At 37.8% G+C, this 19,852-nt stretch overlaps 3 protein-coding genes across 4 annotated transcripts in view; 1 reads left to right on the forward strand and 2 right to left on the reverse strand.

Annotated features, from left to right (window-relative positions):
• Nucleotides 1–19,852, forward strand: part of LOC139943763 (tuberin-like) — an 84,723-nt gene that overhangs the window by 19,095 nt on the left and 45,776 nt on the right. For both annotated transcript variants that reach the window (XM_071940552.1, XM_071940553.1), the window contains exons 24-27: nt 452–543; nt 1,748–1,924; nt 2,749–3,084; nt 4,117–4,492. In XM_071940552.1, coding sequence (XP_071796653.1) covers nt 452–543; nt 1,748–1,924; nt 2,749–3,084; nt 4,117–4,492 — 981 coding nt within the window. The remainder of the gene's footprint in view (nt 1–451; nt 544–1,747; nt 1,925–2,748; nt 3,085–4,116; nt 4,493–19,852) is intronic.
• Nucleotides 10,253–11,523, reverse strand: LOC139944077 (microfibril-associated glycoprotein 4-like). The gene is made up of 3 exons (XM_071941031.1): nt 11,485–11,523; nt 11,081–11,365; nt 10,253–10,945 (listed from the first exon to the last, which is right to left on the reverse strand). Exons 1-3 carry the CDS (start codon nt 11,521–11,523, stop codon nt 10,253–10,255), a joined length of 1,017 nt encoding a protein of 338 aa, XP_071797132.1.
• On the reverse strand, nt 16,906–18,425 carry LOC139943764 (ficolin-1-like). The gene has a single exon (XM_071940554.1). It carries the CDS (start codon nt 17,947–17,949, stop codon nt 16,906–16,908), a length of 1,044 nt encoding a protein of 347 aa, XP_071796655.1. The 5' UTR covers nt 17,950–18,425.

Genomic DNA, 19,852 nt, shown 5'->3' on the forward strand with positions numbered 1-19,852 from the left:
AGCTAGCGTATCAGGTTGATACATGTGAATTGCATCAAAATCTACACAGCAAAGTAGATAAACACATGGTGATACTGCAACCCGAATATATATTGATACCTCGCCATGCAATGCCTCAAAAACTGTATATGGATTACATGCTGATAAAGGCTGTAAGTGCAGCCTGCATGAAGAAAATAAAGATCTTCGGATTTCCAGATTTTCACAGTTGAACTTTTAAAACCAAAGGTAAACACCAAGTAGCAAAAAAATTTCATGGACCTTGTTTCATTGTTTCAATTCATAATGTCTAGACCAAACCTAAAAAATTTGAGTCCAGAATGCCCATCAGTTTTTGGAAATCCTGAGGAGAACTCTGGTCAGCTGAGAAGTGACAGTGAAGAAAATGTTGGATCTGTAAACTTGACAATTGTAAGAATTTTAAGGAGTCATTGCTCAAACTTTCTTCCAGGGTCTGCGAGCAAGTGCTCCAAGGATGTCATTGGATAGCCCTGGGCGTGTCAAGCTAAGGAGAAGTAGCAGTTTAACAGAGAAAACAAGTCTGTAAGTTGGGATTAGTAGCTTGTAAATTCCATGTAAAATTATAAGTAAAGCCCGGTTCATACTCTATGAGAATGCGAAGCGAATTTGATGTGAATTTGACGTCACAACCCTCCTTTCGCAGCGATATTCACAAGTGAGGCGAGCAGAGTTCAACTGCTGCAAATTTTTTGTTGCAATTTTGTGACGCCAACATTCGCTTCGCATTCGCATTCGCAGGAAGTATGAACTGGGCATTAGTCTACTAAATATTAACGGCTAGTTACACTTCATTATTTAATTTCAAAAATTTAAGAAAGAGCGCTATTTTGGGGATATATCAGTGCAGTTTTTTTTTCTGCTAAAAACTCTTTGGTGAGGGACACATTGCCTATGGGTTTCCCGCCCTGGGTTATAAAAAAGCATATATTATGAAATGAAAATGTTGGAAAGATGTTTTAAAGTAGAATATAATGATTCACCAAAAAACACTTGAAATTGCTTTTTCATTTACTTTGCGAAACAACATGAAACATAAGTTTGTGGAGTAAAAAATTTGGTTTGACAAAATGGCGGAACGTGTTTGTTTTTGAGGGATACTTTTGTTTGAAAACTTATTCTACTATTAAAGCATCTTTCTAGCTATACACTTTTATAGCCCAAAAGATCTAATCCAAAGGCAATGTGTCCATTTAAAGTCTCGTCATGTGTTGAAGTAAAGGATTTTCTTCGCAAATCCCTTAGCATCAGTAGTAGCCGAAGCTGTTGCAGCCAATTCGGTTACGACGTAAAGGCAGTGGACACTATTGGGAATTACTCAAAATAATTATTAGCATAAAACCTTACTTGGTGAATCAAGCATCTGAAAGCACACACCTTCGTGTGACAAGGGTGTTTTTTTCTTTCATAGTTATCTCGCAACTTCGGCGACCAATTGAGTTAAAATTTTCACAGGTTTGTTATTTTATGCATATGTTGAGATACACCAAGTGAGAAGACTGGCCTTTGACAATTACCAATAGTGTCCACTGTCTTTAAGGTTTTTTATATGAATAAAAGCTTGAATGAGAAACAGTCTGGTCCCTGTATATACAATCAGAATTACAACCTTTATTCTCCCTGTGTGTACAGGGAGCTTGCCAAATATAGTCACATCTTCATGAAAGTATTTTTTAAGGAGTTTCTAAAAACGAATTCCTCTAATTTTTAATTTTTTTTATTCCTATAGGATGCCCAAAAAGAACGAGCAGAAAAAATCCAGTGATAAGCAAGGCCAGGAGTCGTCGGCAACGTCTGAGCGAGCGAGTAACGAGATACTCAGTGAGTTACACTCAATACTCACTGAGGGATGTCTGGACATGATGGCCAGATACACGTATTCTAACTGCACCACAGTGCCAAAGAGGTATGGATTATGTTATATAATTACTTTGGCCCACTGATAAGACCAGTCTCATACAGGCGTGCCAGAGTTGAGCCGAAGCAAATAGATTAGGAGTGACTCTAGGTCGAGCCAAATAAAGTTTTGGTTTTAATAGGTGAAATTAACATAAAATTTACATTGGCTCGGCTCATTACAAGACCGACGTCTGGAACCCAGGCGCTCCAGAGTGGTTCCAAAAAATTGGAACAGTCTTCTAGCTCATCCAGCCATTCCTCACTGTTTCAAGCAATTAACCTTTCACGTACATGTAGTTAATTGCGTAATTTATCGACCGCTTATTTACTGGTTCATACTCGGTGTTTTGTTTGGTTTAATTGTAACTAAAAATAACCACAGTGATTATGTTGGTATGACGGAAAATTTGTTTTGTAAATTTTTAAATATTATCATCGAAGCAATCGTTAATATGATATTCTTCCTTTCGACTTTACCCTTTTTTTGACCTTGGAAAAAATATTTTAAAATAAAATTGCCTGAAAAGTCTATAAAAGCCATTTACCCAAGCACATTTTTAAGGTCGGCTCTTGTTCTCAGTTAAACATTCAAACAGTTTTCCAAGTATTTCATGCACAAATGAAGAAAAGCTCCTAAGTCTCATGACATTTTTGTTCCAGTTGGTGGCTATACTTGTCATAAAAGTAGTGAATAACATGTTTTTATTATTATAATTTCGTCCGATACTCATATTTATCAAAAATGTATTTACTTTTGTACTTACCATTTTAATGTCTCATGAGAACTCAACATATAAAAGGTTTCAATAATAATTATGACTTTTTTGGCAGATCTCCCGTGGCGGAGTTTTTACTTTCTGGTGGCCAATCCCAATCTTGGTTGCTAGGCAACAAGATTATCACCATAACAACGAGTGGTGGGAGTTCCAGGAGACAGAAGAATGGACTCTGCGAGAAGTGTTCCTCCCTCATCCAGGTAGAGACTGGAGAGGATGTGAAGCCGAGCACTTTGAGCTCTACCACCTTAAGGACAGGGGATTCTGGCAAGGCTGTTGATGAGCCTTCTGTAGAGCTGCCAGTGCCGTCCAAGGGGTTTCTGAAAAGGCAGCGATCAAAGTCTGGGAAGCAGCACGACAAGAGGAATGATTCTGGGGAGAAGTCTTTAAGGTAAATTGCCAGCACTATAGACTTTATCATGCTGCTTCCATCTTGGTCACGTTCCTTGTATCGAATAACAATAATGAATGCTAATAATCATAATGCAAATAGGAACCAGACTATTTTGTTCTTTCAGCCTTGGAACGGTTACATTGATATCAATGGGGAAATGTCAAGATGGCTGCACCATGATAAAGGTCTATTTGATTTGGTGTTTGCTTCTAACTACAGGGGTGCGCATTCGCTATCGTAACCAATAACTGTTTCAGCTGAACTTGCCATTGGTTGATCACTGACCAGTGACCGAAACATTTATAGGTTAGACAATCAGACAATATTTTTTCTACAAATAAAGATTTGGTCTACTTCTCTAGTGCTTTGGTTGATATTCCCAAAAGCTCATTGTAATCTATAACTCCCGGGGTTGCCAAAAGGTAGAAATGCCATCATTTCAACATACGTTTGAATTTGTAACCAAGTTTCAGACTTTTTTCTTTGTAATGACTCTCACCCCTGCAATCATTAAAATTAGCTTTTGTTAGCAAAAACCTGTTGCAAAATTGCTGCAGGCATTATTCAATTACTTAATGTTCACTGTTGTTATAGTATTGACAATGGCACACAGCAGATAAGTGATGTTCAGTGGCGATGTTTGTTGTACCTTTGATGCATGGACGTGCTTGTTAGCTTCACAATCTAATGTGCTGCTATATTTAAAGAAACTCAGTAGTATCAAGAGTAAAACAACCATCTTTTCTTTTCTTTCTACCAGCTCACTTTGTAAAAGTAAGGCGATGTGTTTTAATATGAAGTCTTCATACTGTTGAGCAACCTTTAAAACTGGTTTTTATAAAGAGCATGCAGTCAGATATGTTTTCTTCTCAAAAAGATTGCTCAAACTGTGATGGAGCTTTTTATCAATCTAAGAAAACAAAATGAAACAAGCTTGATTTTTGTTTTACAGATTCTGAAATAACACTCACCACCTTGTCATCTGCTCCTTCAAATAGTTGATCTGTTTTTTATTATTTGTTTTAATAGCCGAGGGACAACCTCCCCAACATCGTCCCCCCATCCAACCGACAAACGCAAATCATTTGACTTTAACGCCCCAGCCACTCCCGAGAAAACTTCCTCTGAGACCCGCGGATCTCAATCAAGCAGCCCGCCCCCCTCAAAATCTGGACGGACTAGCGGTGACAGCCACAAATCCAAGTCAGGTGCCACGAGTCCAGGGAGTGCTGGTGGTCGAGCTGGGTCTCCTGTGAGTGCTGAGCCACGCCTACCGGCAGAGACGAATAAAGAGTTTGTGGAGCGAGTGCAGGCCTCACTGCATGAGAGAGTGGAGGCGTCAACACGCAAGCTGTCATCAGTCAACATATATCAATGCAACTGCTGGTGTCAAGGATGGGCTGAGGTAAGCTTACTACTTTTTGTTTCAAAAACAGAGCGGCACTTTTTCTCAACAGGTGGTAAAATGTGTATAAAGCAAGACAACTACTGAGGTTTAAATTCTCACAAAATTTAAAATTGTATGAGCAGCAACATCGAAGCAAAGTTTCCAAAATGGTCAATGTAAGTCTGATGTCGGGCTTTAAGCGGCGTGAATAACAACAGTTATGACCTTTCCTTAATGTGAGTAAAGCAAGACGACCACCGAAGTTTAAATTCTTACCAAATTTAAATTTGTGTAAGCAGCAACTTTGAAGATGTTAGTAAACTTTTCCATATAATCAATGGAATATTCAATCTAACCCCCAACATCTGCCGTCAAACAGATAAAGACAGAAATCGACCTGTCCTTAATGTGTCTAAAGCAAGTCGATAACCAAGGTTTAAATTCTCACACAATCAAAGTTGTATGAGCAGCAACATTGAAGCTGTTACTTAGCAAATTTTTCCGTATAATCAATGGAAGTTCCCATCTAACTCCATCATCTGGCGTCGGAAATTAAGAGGTGTGAATAACACAAGATATCGACCTGTCCTGAATGTGAGTAAAGCAAGTGACAATAGAGATTTAAATTCTCACAAAATTTAAGTTGTATGAGCAGCAACATTGAAGCTGTTACTTAGCAAACTTTTGCCAAACTGACTTCATTAGATTTAATCTAACCACCACATCTGATCTCGGACTTTAAGAGGTCTAAATAGCAACACATATCGACCTAACCCACTTAATCTTTCGCATGCCATAAAGCTGGTGTGAAAGAAAGACACCCCTTTGTTTGTCCAATGTTCAGTCTTGTTTTTTTCCAGCGATGTCCCCATTGGTATTGTACACAAAGCAAAGTCCCCAGTATGTCGTTTTCCCCGGATCCCTTTTGATAAAGTCCCTGATTTGAGTGGGCAGACAATTCCCAGTATGTTTAAAATGTGCCATTGCTTGTAATGTCTATCCAATGAAACCATTGTGTTTGTAAGATCTGTGTTTACAGTTATAATCTTGTTTGTGGCATCATCTCACCTGCACAGATGCAAGTACATGTAGTTCTTTGTACTTTTCGGGACTATTATTTATAGCCTCAGTGGAGAAATGTAATGTGAAGAAAGAGTTCCCAAATTTAGCTTGCTATTTTCTTGGGGGGTGTGGGGGGGGGGGGGGGTTGTGTGTTATGAATCTGCATGAATGCCTTTTTGACTATTTAGACAACAGGACATATTCTTTTCCTCACTAGTACAATTCATTGATATTTGCATTACAGGCACATGAGGCATCCCATCACAGTTATTCTTCTGTGGACAGTGAGAGCATACATTGAAAACATTGAGTTAAGCATTTAGGGTTGACAAACAAAAATTGACTGGAGTGGGATTTGAACCTATGACCTCCAACATAACGTGCCGGCGCTCTCTGAACTGAGCTATCTAGCCCTATGTTGGCGGTGTCCCTATTTCGTAATCTTTGTGCGGGGCTGCCCGTCAGAAGCCATACACTCGTTAACTGCCATGTACTTAGTGATCACACCCAAGCTTACATGACAACCTGTGTTTGAGATAATTTGTTTAATTTCCATGGAAATAAGCCTAATTACGTTATTAGTAAACTTTTCATTTTTTTTTTACATGATTGGAAAACAGCAGACCTGGTTTTTATATATTTGTTTAAAGTATTGTAAAGTATATTATTTTGAGACAAACAGGCCTACCCCCCCCCCCCCCAAAAAAAAAACCAAACCCAAACAAACAAGGTTTTACACCAGATTCTGGAATTAAAGGAAACGCTACAAAATAAACTTGATTCCTATCTCTCGGTTTATTCAACGTCATTGATCATGGAATGCATTATAGACATTAATTATGTGCAAAAAACAACATTTTATTTATTTACAAGTTGGTTAAATACTAGCCTGAACATCTGACACAACTACCAAGCATGTCTGACATGTTCCCTTTGTCACTTTTTCTTGGTGTTTCCAATAGATCTTTTGCATTTAAAGTCTTATCATTATTTTGGGTGTGGTTTTTTGAAAAGGTTGCAGCCCAAAAATTGCAGTGTTGTAAATCGCAAGAATTCCAAAAATATGCCAAATGCAAAGCCATTGTTGCTTGCTTATTTCTTTCCCATTTTCAATTACCATATTGATATACCTTTGGTCTGAGACCACAGAAATTCTATACCGAATAAGGATTATGGAAATATTTTGGCTGGATTTTTACTAACTCTTTCAGTGCCAGGGTCGTACATGTACAATCTACTATATTTTCTGAAAGCGCCATTATTGTACATACAACCTTTTGTATGTACTTAAAAAGTGTCATCAATCATTCATGTACAACCCATAATATAATGTTATCGCATTATCACTAAAAAAATACTATAGACTTTGGGATGTACCAAGGCAACACAAAATAGCAAGATATATTTTTATTTGGTTAGAAAGACTTATTTGCTTGTTTGTTATACAGAATTTTGAAAACCAAAAAAAGCTGGACATTTTAGGTTCAAAATGCAAGCAAAAAGTGGGCACTGAAAGAGTTACTGACATGTGAGTTACCACTGCTGACAAGCACCCTCCGTTGGGTAAGGGGCATAGAGTTATATATAAGAACTAGAGGGCGCACTGGTGATGCTGCTTGCACAAACGCCACGGGACCGCAAGAGGACAAGCGCGCCATTCTGCATGCGCGTTGAATATGAAATGTATCTTTATTGTTTTATGATCATACTTTATGGATTTTAATTTTGGACCTTTTAATTTGTTTTGTTTTTGTGGTTAAAATTGTTGTTGTTGTAAAGCGCCTGGGAGCATTTTTAATGGATTTGGCGCTATATAAATGTTTATTATTATTATTATGAAATACACGTTAGAGTTTTTTTATTGAACGCTCACGCGATGCTGTTTGTTCAACTTACAAAATGGCCGCACAAACACACGCTGTGAGATGGCTGTTTTGTCAACTTAGAAAATGGCCGCCTGCGCGCATGCCGGGACGCGTATATAGGCCAGTGCGCCCTCTAGTTCTTGTATATAACTCTATGGTAAGGGGCCTTATAGTAGCTGCACCAGAACATTTGGTGAGTGACATACATGTAGATGAACTTTCAAGGATTACAAATATTTATCTAATAATATAATTTATGCATTGCTTAGAATCTTTGCTTGATAAATATAATTTTTTCCTGCACTTTTGACCTCTTTTGGCAACAAGATCAGCCACTATTTTGAATTTGAAGCATGAAAGCAAAAAATAGATACCAGAAAATAAATATCAAAATAAATATTTAAGGGCAACAAACATTTTTGATACTTTTATCATACTATTTGGCTGATGACTATTTCTTAATTTGTGTTGGCCATATTGTCCTATTTTATCTTGAGTATCTCCAGAGCATGGTTTTTTGTTCACTGTTAAAGGAACACGTTGCCTTGGATCGGACGAGTTGGTCTATAAAAAGCGTTTGAAACCGTTTGTTATGAAATGCATATGGTTAGAAAGATGTTTACAAAGTAGAATATAATTATCCACACATGTATCACTCAAAATTGCACGGTTTTCATTATACGTCGCGAACTAACATGGTCGGCTATTTATGGGAGTCAAAATTTTGACTCCCATAAATGGCCGACCGGGTTACTGGACGAGGTAAAAAGAAAACCACGCAATTTCGAGGGATATTTGTGTAGATCATTGTATTCTACTTCTACAACATCTTTCTTACCATACCGATTTTATAAAAAACTGTTACAGGACGCTTTTCAAGGACCAACTCGACCGATCCAAGGCAACGTGTTCCTTTAACATCCCAATTGTGTTGAAGGGCCCTAAAATGCACCCCCAAAAATTGGTGTTTCTTTTTAGGGGATGCACTGGGGGTCTCCAGGGGTGCGTTCTGGCAGTTGTAACCATAAACTGTTTCGATCATTGACCAGTGCTTAACCAATGGGCAACTCGACCGAAACCAAAACGCCACCAAAACGCACTCCAATACATACCCCAATACCTTTTGTTTTTTGTTTTTTGCAAGCACTTTTTTTGTTTCATACTTCATTGCTATCTCAGGATTATGATATCAGCCACTAGATAACTCAACCAATAGAATTCATCTTAACTATATTACTTTTGTTGTTTTTGGATGGGCATAAAGGTATACATTTAGTCCCCTGCATTGTGTGAAAGAACCCAGATACACAAACCACCTGAGAAGAGGTTTCCCCAGTGTTTCTGGCAGTTTCTGCTGAATGTGCCACATCACCTTGTCAACTCTATAAATTTAGTTGGTACTTAATTGGGTCTTTCTTTTCCAAACATTTCAAAAATCTGTCTTAAATGCACCTCTTGGTTCAAGTGCCTTATGGGTAGATATCCGCTATATAAGACTGGTATACATAGCTGTTGTAACATTTTCAATTTCGGTCAACATTTTGAATCACATAAATGCAATGAGCAATGAAGGGGGGCAAACAGATGTCTGTGGCCAGAGAAAGAAAAAATGACTTTGTACCCAACATTAGAAAGTGGTACTTTTATCTGTATACAATTTTGGGTAAATCAAGTGTGTCCATTTCAAACTGCTCCTTAAGCATGCTGGCTGAAGTGAGCAGCAATTGCAAATAGGTTTGTCTGTTAGACTTTATTCTTAAATAGTCCCAAACGTTCAAGCAATCCTGACAATAAATAAACTGTAGTATTTGTTAGATCACATTAGCATTTAAGGCAATTTTTACAAAGAGAAAAGAAAAAAAGAGGCATACACTACCACAAAATTCAGAATAATCACATGCTGGTGTTTTGAGAAATTTGTTATCAACAATGATGCAAGATAAACCACCATAACCTCTGGTTTGACAATCAGATTGTGGTTTAGGCAAACCAAGAAAGCTCTCTCATCATATTTTGAAGCAATTTCGTTCGTTTATCTTTGAGAAAGTTCTTAATTAAAGGAACATTACAGAATTGGTAAGAATAAAACTCGTCTAAGATCACAGATTTACATAAAACTTACACAGTCGAATGATGATGATAGTAGACAAAAATCTCTTGAAATATTTCTGTCTGAAATGTCATATTTGATGAGAAATAAATAAAACTAATTTCCCGTTTGGAGTTTATCGCTCAGTGAGCGTTTTATTCATTAAAAAAAATTGATGTCATGCAAAATGTCTAACCACTTTTTTACTATTTTCTTGTGACCCAGATGGCTGATCGATCTCAAACTTCTACAGGTTTGTAAGCCTATGTGTATGGTGGATACATATGGCTGCTTACACTGCCAGCAACTGCTTTGTTAGCAAAAAAACAATTCTATAATGTTTCTCTAAAGGGTCTATGTACTTTTTGTAGGACAAAAAAGACAATGTCCACAGAGTTACACTAAACTTACACAGTTTGAAGATAATGCTAGTAGAAAGCTTCCCTGAAAATATTATATGCTGAAGTGCTGTAGTTTTTGAGAAATGAGTGAAACAATGTCATGAAAATAATTTTCTTCTCAGTGATCATGAGACAAAAATTATTTTAGCATGTAAAAACGTATTTTCATCACATTGTTTTACTCATTTCTCAAAAACTACAGCACCTCAGCAACAAATATTTTCAGGGAAGCTTTCTACCATCATTATCTTCATCATCTTCATCAAACGGTGTTTATTGTAAATCTGTGGACGTTGTGTTTTGTGTTACAAAAAGTACCCAAATCCTTTAAGTAAAGGATGTAGGCTACTCACCACAGTGGTTAACGTAGTTTCATACTGCATGATTTGATGGGTGTATCCTTTATCCATTCATTCCACCTGATGCCTCTTCTGGTAGGGTAGCTCTGCCCATATTCACCATTTAAGTGAGACTTCACTTTGCAGTCTTTGAACCACCAGGCTCCATGAGCTGTGTCTGCACAATTCCCACCATACTCATCATTGTCTCTACCTGTTGTTGTGAAATCTTTCCCATTGCTATCACCCATAGAGTCTGCTGGGCCACTCACAAAATTACTGTAACTGAATTTATACCTACTACCAGTAATGTTTACTCCACTATACTTTGCATATCCATTAGAACCTGCCCATGATTCAGCATCTACCCGTAGATTATTATAACCTAATGAAGTCAGTGTGACTAAGTTATCATTGCCAAGCCAGAACTCTCTTGATGGGTCACCGAAGCCAGTCTGGTATTCAGTCCAGTTTTTATAAAAGTCTAGAGTGCCATCAATTCGCTTCTGAAATACAATCCATCCTCCACCGTCAGTCTTCATGTCACAGTACACCTTCATACCAGGTGCACTGGGTCCACTCGGGTAGATTGTGTATACGTTACTCTCGCCATAACCAGCAGTGCGAAATTCCTCACAGTCTCTGAGTTTTGGCAGGGGCTTTGGAGTTGAAACGAAGGGGGTTGTTGTCTCAGTGGTTGAGGCTTGAGTTGTGGTCTCAGTTGATGGGGGTCGAGTTGTTGGCTTGGTGGATGATAGTTTAGTTGTTGGCTCAGTGGATGAGGGGTGAGTTGTTGGCTCAACCAAAAGTTCTTTACAACTTTTGAAGAGAGTGAGAGAGTTATCAGCCACTGAGTAGATGGGTGTGTCCTCATCTGTATCAAAGTATACACTCCCTTGATCTTCAAGAAAGTCTTGAGGATGCTCAGCTCTTGTTGCATTATTCAGCTCACAGAGTTTCTTACATTCATAGAAGTTGAAAGACTTACAGTCCTCATCCATGCTGCAATCTCGTCCACAGATGACATAATTAAGTGTGGTTTTAGTCTTGTACCCAGAATTCTTAAGAACTCTGTTTTCTGCACTAAACAATTGTTTTTTCAGTGAACCACAGTTCCCTCTGTCAATTCCAAAGCTCTTCACCGATATAAAATTTATCAATGCCAGTATAAAAATAACATTCAGCTGTATAACACAGATCGTCAAGACCCGTTGAATCATCTTAAAGTTGTCAAGTTCAAACTTTGAAGATGTACCTGATGTAGATGATCTTCAAATGCACTTGAGGGTTTCATCTAGTACAAATTCCACACTGTGTAGCCAATGCTCATGTTGGAATTTAAATGTTGTAAACGCCAAATTTCTCATCCACTTTTTTGCAAAGTGGATTGCTTGAAAAAAACGAGAAAAAAACATATGCATGAAGCAACTCTTTCAAAGCAGAAATTAAACAGAATTGTTGATGTTTTAAATACTCTTCAGAAAAAATTGAAACTACCCAAGTTCTTGCACCCTAGTAGTTGGCATCAAAGATGCAGTGGATGCAAACTCGTCTGTGCAGCCAAGTTACTGAGTGGAAATACTGGTTTTGTGATCCTATTATGTGAGAAGAAATATGCTGGGAACGTCTCCTGCCTGGAGCGGTGTGAAGCTCTGATTCGTCAAACTCTAATCACCAGTTACTTGGCAGCCTCTGATTGGTTAATACAGTACAGCGCTGTTTTGCCATTTTCATTTTTTGTATTGCTCTATATAATCATTAGGTGTTTGTGAGCTTAGCAACAGTTACTATTAAGCTAGTTAGTAATCTTCATCTTGCTTACAAGCGCTGCAATTCATCGCTGTGATAGGTCAGAACTCAACGCAGTAGTGCTGGTCTATTGTATTGTTGGAAAAGTAGGACATCAATAACACCCAAGGATTTGTGATTGGCCAGAACTTTTCTGTAATGTTGAAATGCAAACGTTTTATTGGACCAGAGCGTACCACTCAACCTAAATTCCAACCATGCAAGTTTCATGGGATGTAATCTGTAGGCCACTCAACCTAATTCCAACCATGCAAGTTTCATGGGATGTAATTTGTAGGCCACTCAACCTAATTCCAACCATGCAAGTTTCATGGGATGTAATCTGTAGGCCACTCAACCTAATTCCAACCATGCAAGTTTCATGGGATGTAATCTGTAGGCCACTCAACCTAATTCCAACCATGCAAGTTTCATGGGATGTAATTTGTAGGCCACTCAACCTAATTCCAACCATGTAAGTTTTGTGGGAGGTAATTTTTAGGCCACGTAGTGTCATTTAAATTTCTCAAGGTAGCCTCATGGGAGATTTTATTGGTTGGTTCCAACCGTCGCTTCTCTAAAGGCAGGTGAAATTGTATCTCTTTAGACCAAAATCGATTACAATCAATACTGTTTTAATTTTCTCGCGTTGATCTTGTTGAACAGTGAGCCCTGACTTCCGGTAGGTCTTCTCCTATTGAAAATATCCAAGTCTCTGTAAACAACAAAGCAGTCCTTGCTTGTATTGAAACGTGGCGATCTTGTAGAAGCCACTCTAGCGTAGTGTAATATTAATTGTGCATGGGATAAATTTAGCACGGTATTGACAGTCTGAAATAAAAAATTACTCATGCAAAAACAGAATTTGTTATTTCATTAAGACAGCATAAGGGGAGGCACATCGTATCTCTTAGAATTGATATTATTCTTAGAAACTGTTTTAATTTTCTCAAGTTGATCTTGTTGAACAGTGAGCAAGGACTTCCAGTAGGTCTACCTCCTACAGAAAAAAAACAGGTCTCTGTAAACACCAAAGTCATCCTTGCTTGTATTGAAACCTGTAGATCTTTTTGAAGCCAATGAAGCGCAGTGTAATAGCTATGGTCTTTGGGGTAAATTTAGCATCGGGTTCACAGCCTGATATTAAATTCTACTGATGTCAAGAAACAACATTTGTTGTTATCCAATTAAGACAGCATTCTATCTACTCTGGGATATATTTTTGTTGCAAACATTGTTGCTTAAATAATCATAATAAATAATAATAAACAAATTTTATAGGAATACCTTTTTAACAACGAAGATTATTACTCAAGAAAACTCAATGGCAAATTCTTTGGGGCTTGGGGGGGGGGAGGGGGTAGGGAGAAGGTCTTGAAAGTCAGAACTTTAAGTACAACCTATCAAATGTTGAAACTTTGGACAATCCCTAAATACTTCAGTAATTCCCTGTCTAAACCAAACTACAGAAATGAAAAGAAAGATCTACAAGTTTTGCTTGATTTCCATCACTCAGTTTATTCAACGTCATTGATCACTGGGAACACATTATATATCGTATGTACATTATGAACAGCAAACAGCGAACTAGAAATACACTGTTGAAGATGCGCAGTATTTTTCTCTCTACAAGAACAATGTAATATGCCTTATATTAATATTAAGCATCATTGTAATTAAAAAACGAGGCTACAGGCGCAGCGCTAAATGGTGACCACTGATTTTGTGGCTGTAATTGGACGAGCTAAAATGGGGTGGAGCTTACTGGATCGGTGTTTTGGTGGCACTGTGCCAATAGCTTCGTTTTGAATTACAATGATAACATTATGCCTATTAAAGGAACACATTGCCTTGGATCGGTCGAGTTGGTCTTTGAAAAGCGTTTTGTGACCGTTTGTTATAAAATGCATATGGTTAGAAAGATGATTTAAAAGTAGAATACAATGATCTACACAAATATGCCTCGAAATTGCGTGGTTTTCTTTTTACCTCATCCAATAACACGGTCGGCCATTTATGGGAGTCAAAATTTTGACTCCCATAAATGGCCGACCGTGATAGTTCGCGACGTAAAAAGAAAACCGTGCAATTTTGAGTGATACTTGTGTGGATCATTATATTCTACTTTTAAAACATCTTTCTAACCGTATACATTTCATAACAAACGGTTTCAAACGCTTTTTATAGACCAACTCGTCTGATCCAAGGCAACGTGTTCCTTTAAGAAATGCGTATTTGTTACTAGAACTTGACAAATGGTGAGGTGGCAAACTATGGCAACAGCAAAGGTCGCTTCATGACAGTAGATCAATCCATTTAGTTGCACTCAGCGTTATTACTAGATTAAATTTTAAAACATATTTACAAATGCAAATGTTTACGTTTACAGCTATTATTTAACAACTGCAATTTCTATGCAAGGCTGCTTATTTAATGACAATAAAAAGCAGAGAAATTCTCGAAGGTCTTGCAATTCGTAGCTACTTTTTGTGCTTACTTAAAAGCTTTATGAAATTGTTTATATCGCCAAACTTGTTTATGAATCAAGCTTGCTTGTGAAATAAAGGCATCTAGAGTCTAGACCCGAACAACAATGCACCTTATTTTTGACCGCGCGAGGGCCCAATAAATAGTGTTTTAATTTTTTCCTAGGGTATAAGCGATTCGCCCTGCACAGATTAATAGGCGTTCAGTCACTTTTGTTGCGCCGTAGTTTCAATTTGCTTTTTTAAAGGTGGATTATAACGGCTCCTTTAAAAGTCTTATTGTCCGTGATGGATTAGATGTCTGTGGTGGTAATGTGTTCCAATCTTTAATAACTGTTTTGGTATGAATGAATATACCCCCGGAAGTGATTGGGAGCGCCCTCACATGGTCAAAAATATGGCCCATTGCGTGAAAAGAAATTTCAAGGGGCTGTGTTGTTGTGATCAAAGCAGGCCTGTGGCTGTACATGTATAGAAATATATGGAATTATCTCACCAAGATACTGCACACAGTGCCCTTGACCCAATTCACCTGATGTCACCATCAGAATAATCTTGGATGCATGATTTTGGTGGTCAACATCACTGTTCATTATTCAGTGAAGTGCGTATTTTAGGCGACCCTGCGTTTACAGGTAAACCTATTGATCACCAAAATGGTGAGCGTGGCACAGTCACCGCCTGTGACGGGGTCAATATATTTGCAGGCCTGATACTTCACAAAGGCAATAAAGGTGATTGCCTCCATGCCCCCCTGCTGGTCATTGCCTTTGTGCTTTTGAAATGCCTTGAGCAGTAGAAATTTACATTTTCCTCATAGGGTGCCATTACCAAAGAAAAAATGCCTGGGTGCCCTTGCCCTTGTATAAATTAAGCATGCAGGCCTGGATTTACATGTAATACAGAGGGAGGGCATGTACGGCGCAGTAACTGGTTGAGATATCTTATTTCCCTGTGTTCATGACAACACAGCCCCTTTAAATTCTGTCTCCTGAAAAGCAGTTTCAACAAATAGGTACATTAGAACCTTGCATTTCCATTATTATCTACATATTATTCGATATGGCTTTTTATAACACATAAGCACAAATCTAATACAATTTATACAATTTGTACAACTTAATCCACTTTTTTAATAGAAACCACTACTTTTATATTTAAAGAATCGCCCTTTTTGATCCAATTCACCTAAAGTCATCAACACAATAATATCTCCTGAAGTTGAGCAGAGTATACTGTTCGAAATGTCGAGACCAAACCAGCTCTTCTCAGAACCAACACTCCCTCAAAAGAGATTTTACACATGGTTGTACCCTCAAGTCTACTATTCATATTTATATTTATCTTCAATTACGCGCTAATCCTCCAATCAGATTCGCAGAATGGAGTGGTGATAAAAACCTATATTGCACGGCTAATATCACTACCTGCGTCTTGTGTGTTGTACAAATGTATGTCAGCGCCAAGTTTGCTTGAAGATAAATAAGTTAAAGGAAAAATATAGCGCTTCTGCGTCCCATATCCAACACAATATAGGTTTTTATCAGCACTCCATTCTGCAAATCTGATTGGAGGATTAGCGCGTACTTGAAGATAATAGTCACTCTTACAATAACATTGGTCGGGCAATTTGGGAACCAGTTTTCCTGTGAAGATGTTTGTTTATGCTTTTGTCTGTGTGGTACTATAGTGTGTAAAGTTCATCACTGTTGCAACAAAGAGACAAGTGGACTGCTTCAGCCAAATTTTATGGAGAGAATTTTTTTTATATATAGTACTTTTTTTTCTTTGAAGTAAATGTACAGGAAACACACAATTAATCAGGCAGTTTTAAATAAATGTACAAGAATTGTACAATTAATCAGGCAGTTTTAAATAAATGTACAAGAATTGTACAATTAATCGAGCAGTTTTAAATAAATGTACAAGAATTGCACAATTAATCGAGCAGTTTTAAATAAATGTTCAAGAATCGCACAATTAATCAGGCAGTTTTAAATAAATGCCTGATGTATTTATGTAGTTGTACAAGAATCGCAAAATTAGCCAGGCAGTTTGAAGAAAATGTACAATAATCGCACATCAGGCAATTTGATGTAAATGCCTAATGTATGTATGTACATGTAGTTGTACAAGAATTGCACAATTAGCCAGGCAGTTTGAAGAAAATGTACAAGAATCGCACAATTAATCAGGCAATTTAAAGTTAATGCCTAATGCATGTATGTAGTTGTACAAGAATCGCACAATTAATCGCATTATGAAAAAGATGCACTGTTTGGGGTTAGGGGAAAGGTTAGGGTTGGGGTTAAGGGTTAATTTAGGGTTAGGGTTAAGGTTTGTGTTAATGTTAGGGTTTAGGTTAGGGTTGCACTTCCTAATTCTTGGAATTATCAGAAAGATTAAGGAATTTCACGTAATTTCATGCTGCTCGTTTTCAGGGGTTCTCTTTTAAAGGTTTTCCACCAAATACCCTGTTCAGCTGAAGATATTGAGCTTATGTCATGGTATACACCATTTAAGTTAGAATCCAAACCCAGTGAGCAGTAATTAAACCACCAAGCTCCACGGTGGACTTCCGCACAGTTCTTGTCATGGACATTATCGTTGTCCTTATCCCTAGTTGTAAATGGCTGGCCAAAGGCCAGAGAGCCACCAGCAGGACCAGTGACTGTACCAAGATTAAGTTTGTAATTCTCACCGATAATCGAGGCATATTGGTACTTTGCATACGCTGTTTGACCGTCCCATCCCTCAAGATCTACTCTGAGGTCCCATGACCCTAGAGAGGTCAGAGCCACTAAGATATCATTGCCAAGCCAGTACTCACCAGATGGATCACCAAAGCCAGACTTGTACTCGGCCCAGTTGCGGTCAAAGTCTACACTGCCATTCAGTCGCTTTTGAAATACAGTCCATCCCCCACCATCAGTCTTCATGTCACAGTATACTTGCAGAGCCTGAGTAGTGCTGCCACCTGGGTAGATGGGATACACTTTACTTTGGGTGTTTCCTGCGTTCAAGAGCTGCTTACAAGTTCCAAGTTTAGGCAACGGGTTGATCGAATGAGCAGTTGAGGACTCAGTTGATATGTAGTGAGTTGTGTCGACATCTTCATCAAAGTAAACACTCCCTTGATCTTCAAGAAAGTCTTGGAGATGCCCAGCTCTTGTTGCATTATTCAGCTCACAGAGTTTCTTACACTCATAGAAGTTGAAAGACTTACAGTCCTCATCCATGCTGCAGTCTCGTCCACAGATGACATAATTGGCAACAGTTTTCTGTTTCTGTACATAGTTTTTGAGGACCTTGTTTTCTGCACTGTGGTAAAGCTGATGTTTTAGCCCACTATACAGACTTCCAAAGCTCCTAGCTTGCTTCAACATTAGCAGAGACACCAGTAGACCCACGCAATGAAAAGATGTCATCAAATGTACTTTCCCCATTTGGTTTTGATGGTTACAAAGTAAGGAGCAATCTCTCGTAAAGTAGAGAAAAACACACAGTGTAGAGCACAGCGTGAAACTGGAACTCTTTAATAAGACAATGGTCAACCAATTTGAGTAGTAGAGACACTGTACGTCTTCATATGAGAGGAGTCATCAAAGATTCAGTGAATAAAAACCACAACATTAATTTGCACTTTTTATCTGTAGAGACCAAACAGTGACCCCACAACAAATACCTGATGGCAAAGATTGGTCAAATCAAATCTGCAGCTTACTGATTGGTTGATTAACTGGAGAGCAGTTGGTGGCACTTGTCCAAAAAGAACCACATTCCTCAACACAACTTGTACATTTTCTTAGGTGTAATTTTAATATGTTTTGCCTTAAATCCGTGAAGATACCAGTGCAATAAGCACAGTATATCGTCAGTGCTGTTCTGAAGGTGTTTGTGACTAGCTAAACCTTAAAGAGTAGGTGACTGAAGTAATCCATAATGTTTAATTGGATACAATCGATTGACCATGAAGCTCTATTGGCTGTTGTTTCGTGTAAAACTTCCAGTGTTGGTTTGTGATTGAACAGCACCAGTCGTTATGTAACCAAGTATAGGTTACCAGCGCCTGCTACCAGGGTGTGTGATTAAATTACGATTTTAGTTTTAATCCGACCGTGGGCAGATTTCACAAAGAGAGCTTGACCTTAACAGCGAATCGATCTTAATTGCTATAATCAATGCAGTAATGACAATTTTCAAGTGTTTTTTATAAAGTACCATTCGACGAGACCAGCTGAGTGGAATGGACCATCTTTCAAAGAAATACATGGTCCTATAGTTCTGGTACTTCAGAATGTAGATTCACATACCTAGAAGTAAAAAATACTTCACCTAGGGGTGTGATAAAGTGCCATATATCTTATAATAACCTGGTATTTAATTTTATCAATATATTATATATATATTTAAAATTCTAATCTTTAAAATTCATATGGATTTATTTTCGGACGCAAGGTGGCAGCAGACATACCAGGTAAATCAATTTTTTTAATTTTGAGGCCAGCACATCGTTCAAACAATCTGCTACCACCTTCTCCAAAGTCTCCAATTTGGATGACACAGTAAGTGTGTATGTCAAGTTACAGTGTGTTGTGCCCTCTTGCCTATTGCTTTGTTGCAAATAGACAAGTGGCTGGTTTTTTTTTTTTTTTTTTATTGTGCCAGGAACTAAATTTGTAATAAAAACATGATTGTTGGTTTATTATTCGTCATGTTTGAGTTGTTAGACTACCACGTAAATCAATAATTAATGATAGAGTAGCTGTATATTATTCAGTCTTAAGAAAAAGACACGCTTCAAAAGATTCCAGCTGAGCTTTTTTTCTGGGCAATATTGTCAAAGTACAAAAATGGATCATCCCACTGAGCAAACAAATAAGTTCTTCCACTTTTTTTTTATAATTTACAGAATGATTGATGAGGCTAGTTTTGTCAAAGCTTGTCAAAACTATACATCAGCAGGTTTTATTTTAATAAAAGAATAGCAAGTAGAATTACCCTGGATGAAATAAAGGATTTACTTTAAAGTTTAAATATAGTGATCATCACAATGAACTCCATCAGTATCACAAAATATCGCAGTGAAAGTCACATAAGACACTTTTCATAATATGCAGGAAATTAGAGTTTTTAAAGCCATTATACACTTTCGGTAAACAGTATTGTCCAAGTCCCACACTTCGTGTATCATAACTTATATATAAAACAACAAACCTGTGAAAATTTAGGCTCAATCGGTCATCGGAAAAAATGGGAAAACCCACTCTTGTTTCCGCGCGTTTCGCCGTGTCATGACATGTGTTTAAAATAAATTCGTAATTCTCACTAACGAGAATTTATATTGTT

Source organism: Asterias amurensis, chromosome 11 (genome assembly GCF_032118995.1).
Source record: "Asterias amurensis chromosome 11, ASM3211899v1".
Classification (NCBI taxonomy): domain Eukaryota; kingdom Metazoa; phylum Echinodermata; class Asteroidea; order Forcipulatida; family Asteriidae; genus Asterias; species Asterias amurensis.

Excerpts from the sequence above, each read along its gene's own strand:
- LOC139944077 (XM_071941031.1), bottom strand. The coding sequence starts at position 11,523 with ATGAAACCCTCAAGTGCATTTGAAGATCATCTACATCAG. Across the intron at positions 11,366-11,484 it reads TTGAAGATCATCTACATCAG|AGCTTTGGAATTGACAGAGG; the intron begins GTACATCTTCAA and ends ATATCGGTGAAG. Across the intron at positions 10,946-11,080 it reads AGGACACACCCATCTACTCA|ACCACAACTCAAGCCTCAAC; the intron begins GTGGCTGATAAC and ends CCATCAACTGAG.
- LOC139943764 (XM_071940554.1), bottom strand. The coding sequence starts at position 17,949 with ATGGGGAAAGTACATTTGATGACATCTTTTCATTGCGTGGGTCTACTG.